Source organism: Juglans microcarpa x Juglans regia, chromosome 3D (assembly GCF_004785595.1).
Source record: "Juglans microcarpa x Juglans regia isolate MS1-56 chromosome 3D, Jm3101_v1.0, whole genome shotgun sequence".
NCBI classification, from domain to species: domain Eukaryota; kingdom Viridiplantae; phylum Streptophyta; class Magnoliopsida; order Fagales; family Juglandaceae; genus Juglans; species Juglans microcarpa x Juglans regia.
The window spans coordinates 1,638,122-1,658,273 of NC_054598.1; the positions used below are offsets into that span (position 1 = coordinate 1,638,122).

Consider the following 20,152-nt stretch of genomic DNA (forward strand, 5'->3'; position numbering starts at 1 on the left):
TATGTTTATGGAACAGTAACTCTTTAAAAATAATGTTTCATTATGAACTGTTGTAACTTTTAAATTTTTTTTCTTTTATTACATATAAAGATATAAACTGATTCAAGTCTCTGCTCAAATGCACTATTTCAACTTTTATATTGTTTCGTCAAATAAAATGTCCTATAAACCGTTTTGAATTTCTCTACTACAAAACTCAATCTCTCTAAATCTTTCTCCCTCATACACAACATTGTTTTATTGTCCTGTTTAACCAAGTTCTCTCCCAAAAAAATAAAAAATAAAATTTTGAGGTAACAAATTAAATATTAAATATACTAACACAATACATTTGAGAGTCCGATCTTGGACTAATAACGCTAAAAAGCATAATCGAAGGATTCTTTGTGTACCATATTAAATATCTTTATTTTGCTGCAAACCATGATTTAGACCAAGTTCAAACAAAAAAAAAAAAAAAAAGAAGAAGAAGAATAAGAAAAGGACATTGGAATTTAGCGGCAGGGTTGGCCCTTCTCAGGACAGTCAAGGTTAGGGAATGTGTGAACTTTGAACTGAAACCGGTCCACTGAGAGTCTACAAAAGACGGCCTACTTGTTGCTCGTTTCGGGCCAAGTTTGAGCTCAATATTTTATGAGAAATGGCCTTTTCTATCCAATAACCAACACTAATTTAAAATCCAATCCCAAAACGATGCAAAGTTTTTTTTTTTCAAATTATTGGAAAAATATTTTAGCATATAATAATCTGATAGAAATTAATTACTGTCACCTCAATTAAAATTCAAAACGACAGAGTGAGAGAATTGTAACGATAACGATATGAAATAGAATATAATGGCAACATCAAAATACCATATGTTATAGATGTTCAAAGCAATGGTATTTTTGGAGCAAAGATTATAAAACATTGGAGGAAAAATGCATTTTCAAAAAAAGGCATCCCTCCCGTTTTAAAAAACGGCCACGAGTCTAAACACTCAAATTTCACCTTTTTTTTTTTCATTTGAAAGGTACGTAAAAAAAAAAAAAAGTATCAAACGGACCTTAATTTCACTACATGTTGAATTTCTCACAATCCACAAGCCTAGAAATCAAACCATGTAAAAAAGAAACCGAGTCAGGAATTCAAACGAGAAACCCAAACAATAGGAAGTTGTTAAGGGCATGTTCACTTCCAAATAAAAGTACATATCACAAGGAGAAACAGACGAGAAGAAGAAAGGGATGGGAAAAGAAGAACTTGACAATCGAAATAGATAGGGGAATTTGAATTATCTAAGTAGCGTGATCAATAGAACATCAACCCATTTTTGCTGCAATGTTCCTCATCAGAAGCACGCATCCAAGAGGCAGCAACAGCACAAAGCAGCCAAACTGCAAGCAAAATCAGAAACCAAACCATGAAAAAAAACCCACTACTCATTAGCACAGAGTACTTCGTTAATGCATAAATTAAATCGTATTTAAACAATCTACCCAAAAGAAACATAATAGCAAGGCCCCGTGTATCTCCATTCAAACAATGATAATTAATTACGAATTAATAAATGTAACTCAAGACACGAAGATAATTTGAACTTTTATCTTTTAAGTTTGAAATGAGAATTCCGATTGGGTAGTGAAGTGTTCCCTACTATTCATTATTTCATCATTACTTTTTACTTTTCACTACTTTTTACTATTATTCAATATTTTATCATTACTTTTTCACTATTATTCACAGAATATCTGAAATTACCTCACTACCCAAATGCAATAAAACATCTTTTTGAGAATTGTATCCATGGTGGTTTTATACCGACCAATGGAACCATATCAACCTTTCATGCTTTAAACACGCACCAAACCATTCCTTATCATTATATGAAATAAATAAAAACTGTGAAAAATATTGAAGGGTGCTGATCACCCCTAAAGGAGTGACTAGGCGATCTGACCATCCCTCAATGAGTAGTTAGGGCGGAAAGGGTGACCGTGGCCACCCTTGGGGTGGTTTTCGCCACTATGTGACATGACTTTGTGAAATCCACCATTGGAGGTTGATCTCACCACCCCTTGACTCGTCGGCCACCCTTAACCACTCATCTAAGCCCCAAGGGGTGGTTAGCCCTTGCAATTGCAGCATGTCTTTTATCCAGTTAGCCCCAAACTCATGTAATGCATCCGCATCACATGGATCACATAAATCATTGCCTTAACCAATAGGACGTAGCCCTTAGAAATTGTTTGCCTCGAAGGTTCAAACTTTAGACTTGGGGAGCATACACCAAAATTAAGCCTCTTTCCACTTGAGCCAACCCTAGGGATTTAAGCTTTTTTTGTAAATGGTGTAAAGAATTAAATTCAAACAATAAACTCAAACTATGAATGAATAGAAGATACCAATATGAGATTATTATGGCAACAACAGCACTAATCCATTTAGATTAGTCAAATCCGGGTAGGAAGCACTTCATTAATCAGAATTAATGAGTACCTAAAACAAACTACCCAAAGACACGCGGATAGCAAGGCAGAAAAGGGTCTTGAATTGGGAGAGTATCTGTAAAATATGTGTGCGCTTCAAAAGATATGTGTTCACATAGGACAATTTCAACTTTTATACTATTCTTTTCTAAATCCTGAATAAGAAAAAACATATGGGGTTTTGAAATGGTTGGACAATAGTATAATGCAACTTGAACTTTTCCACTAGATGATATAAAAGAAAGTAATTATTTAGTTATAAAATGTAGCCCAACGTTTACCAACGAAAAATAATTTAAAATTGGGATCTTCACAGACTCCCGCAATATTTTATATCATGGGATTCTGCCAATATCAGTAGTGACCAATTCAATTTAGATTAATTTATGAAAAGATAAAACGGAAAAAGAACCGAATTGAATTATTAGTAAAACACCCTTCTCTAATTTGGAAAAAAAAAAAAAAAAAAAAAAAAAAAAAAAGATAACCCAACTACCAAACAGCTAATGTGAACCCCATCGTTTTCGACCGTCGTCGAGTTGACTGTTCTTAACCGGGACAAGAAACCAGATCGACTCGGATCTGAGTCAGCGAGACAGTGAAGAAATAGAGAGAGATGGGAGGCGAGGACGTACCAGCCTTCCATGAAGCCACCGCTGCCTTGTTGCTGTTGATGCGGGGGAGGCTGCCCGTACTGAGGGGCATAGGGTGGAGGATATCCCTGCTGAGGATAACCCTGTGGTGGATATCCCTGTGCTGGATAGCCCGGCGGCGGATACGCGTCCTTGGGATATCCTTCCGGCGGATAACCTATTATATTAACAGACAGAGAAAACAAACACACAGATCCAGGGGTCAGATCCAACAAGACGAATGCGGAAAACAAAAACAAACCAAAAAAGAGAATTGCAATTATTCGAACAGAAAATCACAAAGAAAAAAAGAGGGGGAGGGCAAGACAGTATTCACTGACCTTGAGAGGGAGGAACACCAACAGGTGGCGGATTCTGGTTGTAATAGCTCATACTTTAGTTTGCTTGATGGTTTGGCCCTGGAATGTGAGATCTCCTTCTTATCGTTCTTCTTCCCCAAACAGAGTTTTTGAGGAGGTGGGTGTACGTACACGGAATAAAAAAGGTTGGTCGTTTTATATTGTTACAAGTTTTCTTTTTCTCTTTTTCAATCTTTTTCTTTAATGGCTTTAATTTTGCAGGAGGTGAAATTATTAGAGCATTTTTCATAGTTTCCCTAAACTTTTATTAAAATCTAGCCTTTATAAATACAAGCAATTCAACGTATCAAACCGTATATCAATGCTAATATAATTTTTTTATTAAATAATAAAATAAAATAAAATAAATTTTGAAAGAATAATAAGATCATTTGTTTTATGAAAATTATTTTTATCTCAATTCACACCATTTCATTAAACGGATACTTTCTATGCCAGCATTAATACACGAACTCGATTGCAATAAGAATTTTTCTTATTTTCTCGTACTTTAAATAGTCCATTCTTTCTTTATATTATTTTTTATTTTTAAAAATATATTTATTTTCTCTGACTATTAGTTTGCGTTTGGATGTTAAACTAAATTAAGTTTAGTTGAGTTGAGTTTAAATAGAAATTGAAAATTGAATAAAATATTATTATAATATTATTTTTTAATATTATTATTATTTTGAGATTTGAAAAAGTTAAATTGTTTATTATATTTTGTATTAGAATTTAAAAAAATTATAATCATCAGATAAGATAAATTGAGATAAATTAAAATGAATTTTGGAATACCCACCTATATTCCAATATTTATAGCGTCCCTTATTTATTAGCATGGGTGCAAATTTGTAATCTCCCCCTTTACAGTTTACGCTGAATACGATAAAAATAACTTATGTAAAAATTCAGAATAATATAATAATGAAAAAAATCGTTCGTCCTAAATATTTTCCATGTATTTCCTTTTTTAGATTTCGTAGCCTATGTTTTATACACTTTTTTATCAGGATTATTCTTCTCTTTAATAAAATACAATATTCTCGTAATATTGTAACTTATATTATGTTTTATAAACTTACATCAAGAGTACCTTTATTACTTTTTTTTTAAATGAAATAACGTCATTGTGAAAAATATAAAAATGACATGAAAAGAAAAAGAGATAATAATAAAATACATAAATAAATAATGCTTGTTTAAATGTAGATAATCATTACAGCACAAATTATATTTTACATTTACTATACATAATCTTATGGATATATTTTTTAAATTCTTGTTAGCCATTTTCAAATGATATATAAGCCTAAGAGTGTGTGTGGATGTTGAAGTGAGTTGAGTTGAGTTGAGTTGAGTTGTGATGATAAAATATTATTAAAATATTATTTTTTAATATTATTAAAATATTATTTTTTAATATTATTATTATTTAAAAATTTAAAAAAGTTGAATTATTTATTATATTTTATATTGAGATTTGAAAAAGTTATAATAATGAGTTGAAATGAGTTGAAGTGAATTTGATAACCAAACGAGGCCTAAAATTACTTAATAATCAGTTAACGACAGATTGACACCTAACAATATCCGTTGGGAATAGGTATTGATTCTTCCAAGGTGTTTGTTCGTTTTTATTTTTATTTTCTAATCAAAGTCTTTGTTTAATTGACAGGGTTAATGTCTTCTCTTTCTTTTGTTTTTGTTTTCAAAGAGTGATGTCAGGTTTCCGCCCAGCAATAACCCTGGCATGCCGCTAGGCAAATTTCAAATTTTTTATTTTTTTATTTTCATATTTTTTAATATCTTTAAATATTTTTTTTAAAAAAATATTAATGTATTAATAGTTACTTTCTTAATTAATAAATAAAAAATAATTTAAAAAATTAAATACATAAGCAGTCAAAATGAGAGGACAAACTAGTATTATTCTTATTGGAATGACATCCACAAATAACTCTAATTTGGTGTCCACGTCACCAGTTAAATACTATTAAAAATAAAATTATTCTATTATCGAGTCAATATATAGAATACATAATGCACATCCCTTATATTATAAAATTTAAAATTTATCTTATAAATCAGATTATTATGACGTATAAATATTTAAATACCTACACACCAAATTTATAATATAATTATGTTTTTAAATATGACAAAAACCAAATACGTGCACTTTTCAAGTTTAAAAAATAATATTTACAATCATAGAGTGCACAAATATTACACCTATCTTTTAAAAAAATGAATAAATATGATATCACATTCTTTTTTAAAAATAGTGCATTGTGCTTGTATAATCTATGATTATATCTACTGTTACTCTTTTAACTTATATATTATAATTTATAAATGCATATTCTACATATTTTCATAATTATCGTATTTGTTTGGTTTTAATAAATAATAAACAAAAGTTAATAGTGTGACATTAAGGCAAATAACAACTTCCATCAATTATGATGCTTAAAATTGATAAGAAATTAATATAAATAAGTGATACGCATGGACTCTCATGGCTTTTTCTTTTTTGACAGATCTGGACTCTCATTAATAGATAGCGACCTTGTAACCTTTTGTAATAATTTAAAAAACCAGACTATTGTAGTAGTTGTGAATCGTGATACTCGTTTCTTTACTTTTTTTTAGACCATGACATATCGAGTTTATTTTTTACAAATATTTTATAAAATTAAATTTTTAAATCGACATAATTTGATATAGTACTCTAAAATTATTTAAAAAAAAAACTTTTCAATTGAAATAAATCATCAATTTCGTTAATTTATAAATTTATTTTTAGAAAATATTTTTAAAAATATCCCATTCTCAATTTTATTTTTTTAGGAGGGGGTACACGTGGAGAGTGACAACTCGAGCATTATGGATGTGAAGCAATTTGGTTTTTTGTTTTTCCTGAATTCCGAAAGTCGCTCTACAGCCACACATGGATACCGACACATGGGATAATTTCTTTTTTTCATGTATTTTTTTTTTATCACTTTTAAGTAATTTTTTTTTAAAGTTCACAATATTATTAAAAAGATTAATATTAGGTATAGTTATTGAATGTGTAAATATCATGCAGTCGGTTTAAAAAATAATATGGTCTATTATTAAAAAATTAGTTTTTTTTCATATGAGTACCGTATTTATTCACTTTTTCTAAAGTGATTACGCGGTGCTTGCACAATCACGACTGTAACTATCATTTCTCTATTAAAAAATACTTCATTAATTATTAAGTAAAAAAAAAACCACTATTGGGAGCCCATGTGTGGGCAATGTGGGGTTTAGAGTATTAGAGCACTAGCATTAGATTCATCAAATTCATCTTTAAATTTTGATGAAAAGTACATGTTTTCCATATATTTAGAGCATTGACATTAGCTTCATCAAAGTTATCTCTAAAATTTGATGAAAAGTACATTATTTCTATAAATTTAAAACTTCTCTAGTCATAACTCCACATTGAATTAGCCATTGAATTCATCAAAATAATAATATAATATTATTTTTTTAATAAAAATATTTTTATTTTTTTCATATTTTACAATTACACTAATCATATGTTGATTAATAATTTAATTTGATTATTACATTATTATTACAAGACGGTTGGAGATTAAATGTGAATAAAAAAGACATTTGGAGATTAAAAGTGAATAAAAAATATATTTGATGAATGAATAGTAGACCTTCAAATTTGAAGAAACCTATAGATTTACTGTAGCTCAAAGTTTCACATTTATCTATTTGACTAATCCAATGCAGCCTTATTTTGATGAAATTCATCAAATTTTACATTTGGCTAGGCTTTTGATGAAGCCAATGCCAATGCTCTAAAACCTCTTTATCCATAACTCCATATTAGATTAGCTATTGGATTCATCAAAATAATAATATAATATTATTTTTTTAATAATAATATTTTTTCTTTTTTCTTTCATATTTTACAATTACACTAACCATATATTAATTAATAATTTAATTTGATACTTAAATGATTATTTCTCAATTAATTTTTTCCTCAACTTAATTATCCAACAAACACATTTTGACAATCATTCTTCTACCAAACAATCATATATATAATTTATTAAACTAATAAACACATTTACAATTCTTTCATCCAACAAACATATTATGCCAATATATTAAGCATGAATTTACATAGCTCATCAGATTAGATAGAAGGCCCCACTTAAATTAGGATCTACTACCATTTCCTCAGTCACTCTAATAAGCACAGAAACAACAATTCTTTAATAGACAACAAGTCGGATCGAGAAGAGCAAGTAAGATTAGTACATTGAGCATATTGCACTTATAAAAGATGCATAGAAAGGACAGTAACCAATACCTGGTTCATTCTCCAAACATCTAACAATAAGTTCTTCTGATTCTCTAAGAGAAAGAGACAGACACAGAGACAGAGAAACATAAAGGTCTAAGATGAACCGCATTGCAAATGTTAGCCAAGATTCAGAAAATAACACTTACCAGAATCAACAGCTTTGATTTTCCTCGTAGTAACATCAGCTGACATCAAAGGTTTAATAAAGAACTGAGCAAACCTGAGCAGCAAACACAGACATATACAAGTGACATATAGCCAATTCAAAATTTCAATGTTTGCTAAGTTAATCCGTATATAAATAAAATCCTTTTATAGTAAGTGACATATACCCAAAACATAGCAATGTGCACATGTTGTCTGAGTTCATTATCTTCAATTTCACATCAGAAGCTAAGAGCATTCGTTGAACAGCTCTCAATTATACAAAAAATATCACCCTACTGGCTTGTCATCTTCTTCAACGCCACCAAGCTCCATGACAAGACATAGCTCCATCTCAAGACCCTCCACAGCGAGTTCGCCCTCCCTGCCAACTCCTTCATAACCAATAACCAGGACCCCGAGTCGCCTTCCCATGCCAAGCTCTTCTTCTGCAACCTCGAATTCAAAGAGTCACAGTTTAGCTTCGGCCTCTTCGGCGTCAATGCCCTCCCTCACATCTGCCTTATCACTCCGCACCAAAACCCCAAAGAATCCCATCAGATGGACTAGGGAGACTTCTCCAGACTCGCCGAATCGATGTCAGAGTTCATCGAATCGAAGACCAAGTTTGTCTTCGGCTCGATCCACCGGCCACCCATGCTTTCCAACAAGCAATTGATAGTCATCGTCCTTGCCATTTTGATTTGGTACTTATCAAAAAAAAAATTATACAAAAAATCCATGACTGAATTCAATTTTTTGGTGAGTCCCTTCCTTTCGGCATCTCTGGTACTATTGAGAAGATGGCGCCGAAAACCCAAACCAGAAACAGGCGCCAAAATTCAGAGGACTCAAAGAACTCGGGAAAAATCAGCACTGAAAATCAGAAGAGACATGCGGATGGTGCCGAAAATTCACAAAGAACTCCAACCAAGAACCAGCGGCTGCGCCGAAAACTGCAAGAACTAGACCAAACCAGACCAGAATCGAAAAGGGATTTCAGGAAGAAAGAAAGGGAGAGGAGAGGAAGAAAGAAAGAGAGAGGAATCGAAAAGGGAATTGGGGATTTCGGGGTAGAGGAAGAAAGCAGAATAGAGAGGGAAGAAAGAACTTTACGTGCGAAAGATTATTTTCGTAATAAAATAACGCGATAGATGTTGAATAGTAGTTCATCAAGTTTGGCGATAAAGGGGACTCCACTGTAGTTGAAAGTTTCACGTTTACATAAAAGGTGAATTCAATGCTGTGTATTTTGAGCGAGTGTGCTCTGTAGTGAACTCAATAAAGTTTGACCAAAATTTAGTTAGAGAATTTATTTTTATAAATTTAGGTAGTTACTTTTCAACAACATAAAATAACATACTTTATAAATCTATCACTATTTTATTAAAATATTGATTTTGACATTTTCATTTATTTTAATTCTAATTGTAATTTGAAGATTTAGTCGTTATTAAAAAAGTACACATTAATTTTCTAACGTTGATATTAGACTTTAAAAGAAAAAACTGGTATCAATTAACAATAATATTGCAGAACTAGAATTTAAAGCATTCAAACAAGATGATGCTACGTCATTGAAATGGTGACTGATAAAGACTGGCCGTTTTTATAGTTAAGTTTGAGATTTGGGCGCTTCGTACTTTTGAGATAAATGGAATTTTTTAGAATTGTAAGCTCGCACGAATCGAGTAGCAGAAAGGAAATTTTTTATGCCAAAAATAACATATATGCCTAGTGAATATGATCAAAGTTAAAAGTATTGTAGTTTTATCGAGTCTATTATAATGAATTTTTATATAATGTAATTAAATTTTGGTTAAAATATAACCTTGTTTAGTTCATTACAAATCCTCTCTTACCATTTCTGATTCCGAAGAGGGAAGAGGTTGACGTGGTAAAGCAAATTCGACGTGGGTTTGCACTGTCGCATATTGGCTTTCATCGTGTACACATGTACAGTGGAATGCCGGGGGCATGCTTTTACACGCAGCAAAATTAATCCACATTTGATTTTAGATAAAAGGAAATGAGATAAAAATTAAAAATTAAATAAAATATTATTAAAATATAATTTGTATTTTAAAATTTAAATTATTTATTATATTCTATATATAAATTTAAAAAAATTATAATAATTATATGAGATGAGATGAAATGAGATCATCTATTAAATCAAACCAAACCAAACCAGGCCTGCTCCTCATAACGGTTGATATGCATAAGCTACGTAGTTAATACGTCCTCCAAGTAATTTACAACATAAAACTTAAAAGGAAGCTTTAAGGAATTTATTTTACTTTGTTTAATTTTATTTTGCATGACCTATATATAGATGGATTAATGTGTCCATCAAAAAAATTTTGTCACTATGTATAATTAGAGACCATAAATTTCAACCTTAATTAGAATACATATTCTTGCTAACAAGAAATATTAGACACAGCTTATTTGATTTTTCATTTTCAGCCCAATCAAATGTACTCCCAAGCTAAACTGGGGCGACCACAATCAAGTTCTGCCACTCAAGAACACTCTTATAAGGTTCTAATTTAGCATTCTTTAAGGTTCCCAACTTAAATATTCTTTTAGAATTGATTGTTATTTAAGATTCAATATTTTCTAGATGAAAAAATCTATTCATCATTTTAACTCTTATCATCCTCCTATCATCCCATAATATGGCATTAGATGATAGGTTCACAAGTGAAATGTAATATATAATTTTCAATCACCTAATATCGCGTATAAGATGATGAAAGTTGAGATTATGACACCTAATTTCCATGCACCTTCCTTTTGACAAGAAGTTACGAGCGAAAATGCAAGGTACTCAAAGAGTCAAAATGCAGGAGATCAACAACTTCCCAAGCCAATGAATAGTGTGTTTTAAATTCATGGAATAAATTGATTAAATTCGTATCATAAATTATAAAATCTCGACAATTTTCATATTCAATTAAATTTTGAGGTTCTTATTCAATTAAATGTCCAAGTTCTACAAAAAGCATATTCATGGGCACACAACAACTTGTTTATGTCGTAAATAAGAAATACGGAAAAGAAACCAAAAAAGAAATAAAAAGACAAAGATACATGGCAAAATTTACATGAAGAGTAATGCTATTCATCGTTTATTTTATTATTATTCTCTCATCATCTTATGATTGTGATATTAAATATATATTTTATTAATACTAGATGTTGAGAAAATAACAATAAAAATAATGATATATAGATTTTTCCTTTGCATGAATAGGGAGGGGTATTTCAATATTTATGAGATGTCAAAATTTGTCAAGGAGGTTCAGTGTATACATAGATCCCCATTAGGTTGGATTTCACATTTTGTTATTGCCCTTTCCATTTTCTCAGAACTCTGTCCGGTTCAAGGACTGAATTTCTCTTGGTGAGAGAAGTGAGAATTTGTATCTGCTGCCTAGTGGAGTTTCTATCAACCAAAAATGAAATTCTCTGACAGGCACCAGCTAGTTCAAAATTTGTCTGGACAAATTGCCTATCCCAAAACTGATGTTCTCTAACAGGCCTTGACTGGTTCCGGATTGATCTATTTTGGTTGACTTGTTTTGTTTATTCTAATCAATTCTTTAACTAGCCTATACTGATATGAGTTTTACTTAGAAACTGCGTGTGTAGCTCCCCAGTACTGATGTGTTCTACACAAGTACTTGTATTAATGCAGCAGCTCCACTTATATTAGTAAATCTCTTTTACAAATGATTTTGCCTTTTCATTAATAGGCATAATGCATTGAAGTGGGAGAATTGATAACATTTCTACATGTATCAGTCTTCTAATGAAGATGACATTTATTTTTCATTGATGCTTGTAGCTGGCAAGCTGTATTAACATTGAAATTATTATAAAGGGGAAGAACTTCTCAAACTCAAGGAATATGGGATCCTATTTACTACCTTCCTATATTCAATGCAATTCAGTGTGTTACAATCTCTCCCTTAAATCTCTAACACCTCTCTATACTCGATCCATTCCAAGGTGTTATAGTTGGGCTCCCTGAATTGATTATGATGATTGTTTTATCTCGGGTGGGCAGTGTACTTCAGCTTATGCTGCTTTGTCTTTGAAAATTCTCAAATAATAAAGGCATGTAATTTGATCGTTCTTTACATTCTTATTTGCATTTCTCCGCGAGTATATTTTTACAACCAAGCCTGCTTTGGCTTGACAAACACTGTTTACGTACATTCATTCTCTGATTTGGTTGACATGATATATGAATATTAGTTGGAGGGGCGCCCACGTGGGGCTGACCCCTCCATGCGTTACTTGTAACGTTACAAGTAACGTTACTTGTAACGTATCTTGTGTAACGCATGGCTTAAAGCCATGCGTTACACAAGACTATTGAAGGCTGGCCTTTAAGGCCAGCCGTGCATAGGAGGACTATATATAGTCCTCCTCAATTGTGTTTTGATGATACCTATCCAGAAAAAAAAAAACAGAAAATAAAATGAGGGGATGAAATTTGCTCTAAGATATATTGTTATATTAAATGTGATTTTTTATTTAATTGTTTTTAGATTAAATGTGATCACATGTGAATATATAGTTATATTCATGCTATTTTTTTTTTCCATTATGTTATATTACATGTGATCTTTTATTTAATTTGTTATATTAAATGTGATAACATGTATATGTGAATTGAACATGTGGATATGTGATTATTTATGTTAGAATGCACAGCGGAAAAAGTACCTCAAGCTCAGCTTCAAGAATTGCTCCACGAGTTTTTCCAGATTGATAAACTCCAAGCGTTTCCTCTTAGTGGCGAAAGTGTACTACGTAGTATGGAACTAGAGTAACACTTACAAATCCACAGCTTAAGTATTTTATCAAGAGAGAACAAAAAGAGAGAGAGTCTTTTTTTCTATTTTTCTTTTTCTGGATAGGTATCATCAAAACACAATTGAGGAGGACTATATATAGTCCTCCTATGCACGGCTGGCCTTAAAGGCCAGCCTTCAATAGTCTTGTGTAACGCATGGCTTTAAGCCATGCGTTACACAAGATACGTTACAAGTAACGTTACTTGTAACGTTACAAGTAACGCATGGAGGGGTCAGCCCCACGTGGGCGCCCCTCCAACTAATATCTCCCACTCGCACACAGTGGGCATGACCCCAGGTCAGCATCTCTCTAATGTTCTCAATCTTGTTCATACAAATAAATAGGCCGTGCGACCACCAAGCACATTTGTAGAAAGGAGGGAGTACATACACCAAATCTCTCCCAGAGAAGACCAGCATAGTAACATCCCTTATGTGTCTGGTCATGTCCTAGACTTATTCGATCGCATCAAGATCAAGCATTTTCGAACCCTCTTGAGTTTAAAAAAAAACTCAGAACAATGCTTGACTACCTCCAACTATTTCAATGTGTTCACAACCTTTAGCCGCTACCAAGATGTAGCGTCATTTGTATGACGTCAGCAAACACTATCGAAGATACGATATCGAATAGTCTTCCCTTTACACTCATATCACTCAATTTTGATCGAACTGCTTTCCCAACAATGCCTCTTTAGACCGTATCAATCATGGCCATAGACAGCATGTCAAAGTAGCAAACATCACAACCTCCATCTCGTGACATAGTCAAAAGTAAAGGACATTTTTTAAGAAATGAGACTCACACAGTGAGAAAGAGGGAAATATTTTACTCACTTACTCATATGGTCGTATAAGCACATATAGTATGAAACACATGCTACGGTGGATTTCTCTTTCTCAAAGAGCATATGTCTATATCAACACCGTACAGATCTTAGTCTAGCCGCTCCTTAAGCGTCTAACCCGAATTCCTCAATTTGCACGTCTCCAAGGCGTCAAAGAGGAACTCGCATCTGGCTTACTACAGGTTACATGGATGGTGGGGTAACCCATGCATAGTCCTATCAATGGACCTCATCTTAGCTCCCACTAAGGCGACATAACTTTGTGTCAACCAACTTATCCCTTTGGACAAGTACCTAGGGACACAATGTCTCATCTCTACTCGCTACTTAAGCGCTAGAGGCGATCGCTCGTGTGAGTGAGCCGATCTAAGCCTGTTGACATATCTTGTGTATGCGTATTAAAAACAATACAATAAAGACAAGAACTGAATCATATTGTATTAATATCCCAAAGGAAATGTTACATCTTTATGTCATTTGGAACACAAATTACATTTATAGTCTACGCAGTCCTAGATTCCTAACATGAGCCTCGAAGACATCTCTTGCTATAGGCTTCGTTAAGGGATCAGCAATCATGCGACTCGTAGAAAGATGTTTCAGAACCACTTCCTTTTGCGCTATCATGTCTCTGATGTAGTGATATCTGATATCTATGTGTTTGGTTCTTCCATGATACTTTGAGTCCTTAGCATATGCGAGAGCTGCCATGCTGTCGCAGAATATTGTCACCGGATCTGAAGTATCCGTGCCAATGTCTAAATGCTTGAGGAACCTCCGTAACCAAACAGCTTCTTGAACTGCTGCAGAACAAGCTATGTATTCTGCCTCCATGGTGGATAAAGCTATACAGGGTTGTTTCTTGCTGCTCCACGTAATGGCGCCTTGGTTGAGCAGAAAGACATACCCAGTGGTTGATTTGCGCTCATCAAGGTCGCTGCCCCAATCGGCATCACTGTAACCTCTTAGTTGCAAATCTGAACCCTGATAGCATAGCACATAGTCCGCAGTTCCCTTGAGATATCGCATAATCCTTTTGACCGCTTTCCAGTGAGCTAGTCCGGGGTTTGATTGGAATCGACTCACTAAGCCAACTGCATAGCATATGTCAGGTCGAGTACACATCATTGCGTACATCAGACTACCCACAGCATTAGCATAAGGGACACGAGCCATCTTTTCCTTTTCTTTTTGAGTCTTAGGACACATCACTTTAGACAAGTTATCGCTCCTTGCAACAGGGGTGTCAATGGGTTTACATCCATTCATTAGGAAGCGCTCGAGGACTTTCTTTATGTAAGTCTGTTGAGACAAACACAAAAGTCTCTTTGAGCGATCTCTGTAGATCTTAACTCCCAAAATGTATTCTGCTTCACCCATATCCTTCATCTCAAAATTGAAGGATAACCACTCTTTTGTGGCGACTATCAACCCTTTATTATTTCCAGCTAGTAGTATGTCGTCAACATATAATGACAACATAATGAAACTCTTCTTAGACCTTTTGACATAAACACAATGATCCTCTGTGATCATCGTAAACCCATTCGAGAGAATGGCTCGATGGAATCTGAGGTACCATTGTCTAGATGATTGCTTTAGGCCATATATAGATCGTTTGAGCTTGCACACTTTGCGCTCTTGACCTTTGACCACAAAACCAGTTGGTTGATCCATATAGATCTCATCATCTAGTTCTCCATTGAGAAATGCTGTCTTAACGTCCATCTGGTAGAGTTCCAAATCCATGTTTGCTACTATAGCTAGAATCAGGCGAATTGAGGCAAACCTCACCACAGGTGAAAAAGTCTCCTCATAGTCTATACCTTCCTGTTGGGTATATCCTTTCGCCACTAAGCGAGCTTTGTACTTATCTATTGATCCATCCGACTTGCGTTTGACCTTAAGAACCCATTTGTTCCCAATAGTCTTACGTCCTATTGGTAGATCAACCAGATCCCAGACCTGGTTAATCTTCATAGACTCAATCTCATCATTAAGAGCTTTCATCCACTCATCTTTTGTAGAAGATGAGAGAGCCTCATAAATTGTCCTAGGCTCGTCATCATCATGCGGAGCTACCATAAAAGCTTCCCCTTCAATCTCAAAACGACGACGGGGAATACTTTCGCGTGTGCTTCTACGCGGCTGAGGTTGTTGTGATTGATTGACAAGTGATGTGCTCCCACTCGGATTCAAATAATTTGTAGGAGCTTGAAGAATTTCTTCCTCATTCTCAACTAAATTCCTTGGAGCACTTTCTTCTTGTTCTACAATCTCATGAAGTTCTAAACTCCTATCAACCTCTCCTCTACTTGGAAACTCATCTTCAATGAAATCCACATCTCGTGACTCAATCTCAGTCACACTTCCATCAGATTGTTCACCTATTAATACATACCCTTTAGAGTGTTCTGAGTACCTTATAAAGATACACTTCTTCCCTCTAGGGCCTAACTTCCCATACTTATGAGAAAGATTGTGAACAAAACCCGTTGAACCCCATGGCCGCAAGTTACTCAAATTGGGTTTCTCGCCGGTCCATAGTTCATATGGGGTGGAAGTTACTGATTTGGAGGGCACTCGGTTAAGAATGTAGGCAGCAGTCAAAAGTGCATCCCCCCAAAAAGAAATTGGTAGGTTTGCTTGCGCCATCATTGACCTAACCATCTCAAGCAGTGTTCGATTTCTCCTTTCCGCCACGCCATTTTGCTGGGGCGTATTCGGCATCGTCAACTGTCTTTTGATTCCTTTTTCATCACAGAGCCTTTTGAATTGCTCAGAAAGATATTCTCGTCCTCGGTCAGTTCTTAGAACTTTTAAACTCTTGTCTAACTGATTCTCAACCATTCTTAGATATCGCCTAAAGCATTCTAATGCTTCAGACTTATGGGAGATTAAGTAGACATGACCGTAACGTGAAAAATCATCTATAAATGTGATGAAGTAGACACCTCCGTGTCTTGCCCTCACACTCATTGGACCACAGATGTCTGAGTGGACTAATTGCAGTGGAAAAGATGCCCTTGTGGCTTTTCCAAACGGTTTTCTTTTAGCTTTTCCCATTAGACAATGTTCACATGTGGGTAAGATGACCTTAGCGAGATTGCCTATAAGGCCTTCTCTAGCTAACCTAGTCATTCTATCTTGCCCTATATGGCCAAGCCTAGCATGCCATTTATATGAATCCAAATTATCAGATGTAGAAAGAAAAGCAATTGACTCATTTATATTTGAATAATCTAAATTCAATATCATAAAACCGTCTTGTAGAAAAGCATTGCCATAAAACACATGGCCCAAATAAAAGGAAACATAATTGTTTTCAAATACAATACGAAAACCAAGTCTTAATAGAGTGACTACAGAAAGTAAGTTTCGTCGGATCTCGGGAGCGTATAGCACATTGTGAAGGAAAAGAGTGCGGCCACCCCGCAAGTCTAGCTTGTAGGTACCAAGTCCCAGTACCTCAACGCTAGCTCCATTCCCCACCTTGATATCACGACTCCTAGCTGGAATCCGGCGATACTCAACAAATCCAACTCTATCTCGCGCTATGTGTTCGGTCGCTCCTGAATCAACAGTCCACACAGGATAGGAGTGAGCAACCATCACATGGCTAGTTACAAAAACAATGCGAGAAAAGTCAGAGTGTACCTTCTTCGGCTCAGTGCAGTCACGAGCGAAGTGGCCGTTCTTTCCACAGTTGAAGCACTCTAATTTCGACTTGTTCTTCCCGCGCTTGCCCCTCTTGCTGCGCTGAGAAGTTCCTGACACCTTCTTAATTTGTCCAGCAGCTACTCCATTCTTAGACTTCTTGCGCTTAGGCCTTGATGCCTTACGCGAACCAGAATCAGCCACATAGGCCGTGTGATTGGGCTTGGCAGCCTCTAGGCGCTCAGCCTCCAATTCCAAGTGACGCGAGACATCATCAAAGTCTTTGATATTCTCGTTATGCGTCAAGTTCTGGCTCATATTCTCCCAAGAATTCGGCAGTGATCTTATCACTGCCTGGACTTGCTGTTCATCAGTCAGGTTGTTTCCTGCCGACTTAAGTTCGCGGATCATAGTTGACATAGCCCTAAGATGCTGCTTCATCGTGTGGTCAGAGCGCATCTTATAGGAGTCAAACCTCATGGTTAACCCACGCAACCTAGTGGCTGAAGTTCCACCAAACTTCAACTTCAAAGCCTCCCACATGCTTTGGGCAGTGTCATAGACCTCGAACTCACACATTAGATCATTGTGCATGCTGCTTAACATTATTATGCGCGCGCACCGACTTTTCTTAGCCCATTGAGTATAGGCTAGTTGATCTATTTTGTGTTGTTCCGAGGTCCCTTCCCCGGGCTCAGTAAGGGAGTGAGATAAGGCCTCCAAGACCTCTTGCTCATCTAAAACATATTGGATCTTCCGATGCCAAATGTCATAGTTCTCCCCATCCAATTTCTCCCCTTTGTTTAAATCGGCAACTATACTCTTGGATGCCATTTCACTACAATACGCAAAGAAGGGATATTACACACACACCTAAGAAATCTGCCGCGTCCATCCAAGTTAAAAAAAAATAATTTAGACATGTCGCAAGATCGAAAAATCGCTAGGCTTCAGAATCATCTCTTGCGCCACAATATCCAATTATTAAATTTTTAACTTAATTCCCGCGCAAATTCAAAAAATATGGGAGAATTAATCATAATTCTCAACCATACTCCCACTGTCTTAAGTAGTCATCTAGTCCTAGTCACATGTAAAGACATAACCTACTAAAATCGCAGTAACCTTTTGGGCCAGTCTACAAGGACAGCTACTTCAACCACAGTAACCTGTTGGGCCAGTCTACAAAGATGGTTCATATAAGACCATTACAGTCCATTTTTCTTGTTCCATCAGTGCATTTACAGTTCTTACTGGGGTCACTGTGGTCTTTTGGCTATACAGTGCATTTACAGTTCTTACTGGGGTCACTGCAATTTTTTTCAGTCTATCATCTACACTGACATTTCTAACTAAGACTACTTAGTGGGAATTTTTCTATTTTTTATCAATAAAGACTAATGTATAAACATTCAAGCCTAACATTTATAGATGATAAAAATAATCACATATCCACATGTTCAATTCACATATACATGTTATCACATTTAATATAACAAATTAAATAAAAGATCACATGTAATATAACATAATGGAAAAAAAAAATAGCATGAATATAACTATATATTCACATGTGATCACATTTAATCTAAAAACAATTAAATAAAAAATCACATTTAATATAACAATATATCTTAGAGCAAATTTCATCCCCTCATTTTATTTTCTGTTTTTTTTTTTGTTGGGAAAGCAGTTCGATCAAAATTGAGTGATATGAGTGTAAAGGGAAGACTATTCGATATCGTATCTTCGATAGTGTTTGCTGACGTCATACAAATGACGCTACATCTTGGTAGCGGCTAAAGGTTGTGAACACATTGAAATAGTTGGAGGTAGTCAAGCATTGTTCTGAGTTTTTTTTAAACTCAAGAGGGTTCGAAAATGCTTGATCTTGATGCGATCGAATAAGTCTAGGACATGACCAGACACATAAGGGATGTTACTATGCTGGTCTTCTCTGGGAGAGATTTGGTGTATGTACTCCCTCCTTTCTACAAATGTGCTTGGTGGTCGCACGGCCTATTTATTTGTATGAACAAGATTGAGAACATTAGAGAGATGCTGACCTGGGGTCATGCCCACTGTGTGCGAGTGGGAGATATTAGTTGGAGGGGCGCCCACGTGGGGCTGACCCCTCCATGCGTTACTTGTAACGTTACAAGTAACGTTACTTGTAACGTATCTTGTGTAACGCATGGCTTAAAGCCATGCGTTACACAAGACTATTGAAGGCTGGCCTTTAAGGCCAGCCGTGCATAGGAGGACTATATATAGTCCTCCTCAATTGTGTTTTGATGATACCTATCCAGAAAAAGAAAAATAGAAAAAAAGACTCTCTCTCTTTTTGTTCTCTCTTGATAAAATACTTAAGCTGTGGATTTGTAAGTGTTACTCTAGTTCCATACTACGTAGTACACTTTCGCCACTAAGAGGAAACGCTTGGAGTTTATCAATCTGGAAAAACTCGTGGAGCAATTCTTGAAGCTGAGCTTGAGGTACTTTTTCCGCTGTGCATTCTAACAATGAACCTATGCAGGAACCCTGTAGTGGTACCTATGGCAATTGTTAGATAGGATGTTGGGTTGGGTAAAGGGCTAGATACTAGTTCGCAGCATTGCATCCTCACTTTGCACTGGTGGAGATAAAAAAAAAAGAGCGTGTCAAGTCTATAAATTTAAGGAGACTAGACTGCAACCTTTCATCGCTTATATTTTCAGATAATTTACTTGTTTTTTGCTGTCTCTCTTCTGTTGAGCTAACGTAAGGATTGCGGCATATACCCCCTTCCTTCTATGACAGAATCGAAA

General features: G+C 34.9%; 1 protein-coding gene across 1 annotated transcript; it reads right to left on the reverse strand.

Annotated features, from left to right (window-relative positions):
- Positions 1 to 1,033: 1,033 nt before the first annotated feature.
- Positions 1,034 to 3,614, reverse strand: LOC121254598 (cysteine-rich and transmembrane domain-containing protein WIH2-like). Its single transcript, XM_041154713.1, has 3 exons — positions 3,442 to 3,614; positions 3,104 to 3,278; positions 1,034 to 1,376 (listed from the first exon to the last, which is right to left on the reverse strand). The coding sequence occupies exons 1-3, from the start codon at positions 3,491 to 3,493 to the stop codon at positions 1,331 to 1,333; spliced, it is 273 nt and encodes a 90-aa protein (XP_041010647.1). The 5' UTR covers positions 3,494 to 3,614; the 3' UTR covers positions 1,034 to 1,330.
- Positions 3,615 to 20,152: the final 16,538 nt, after the last annotated feature.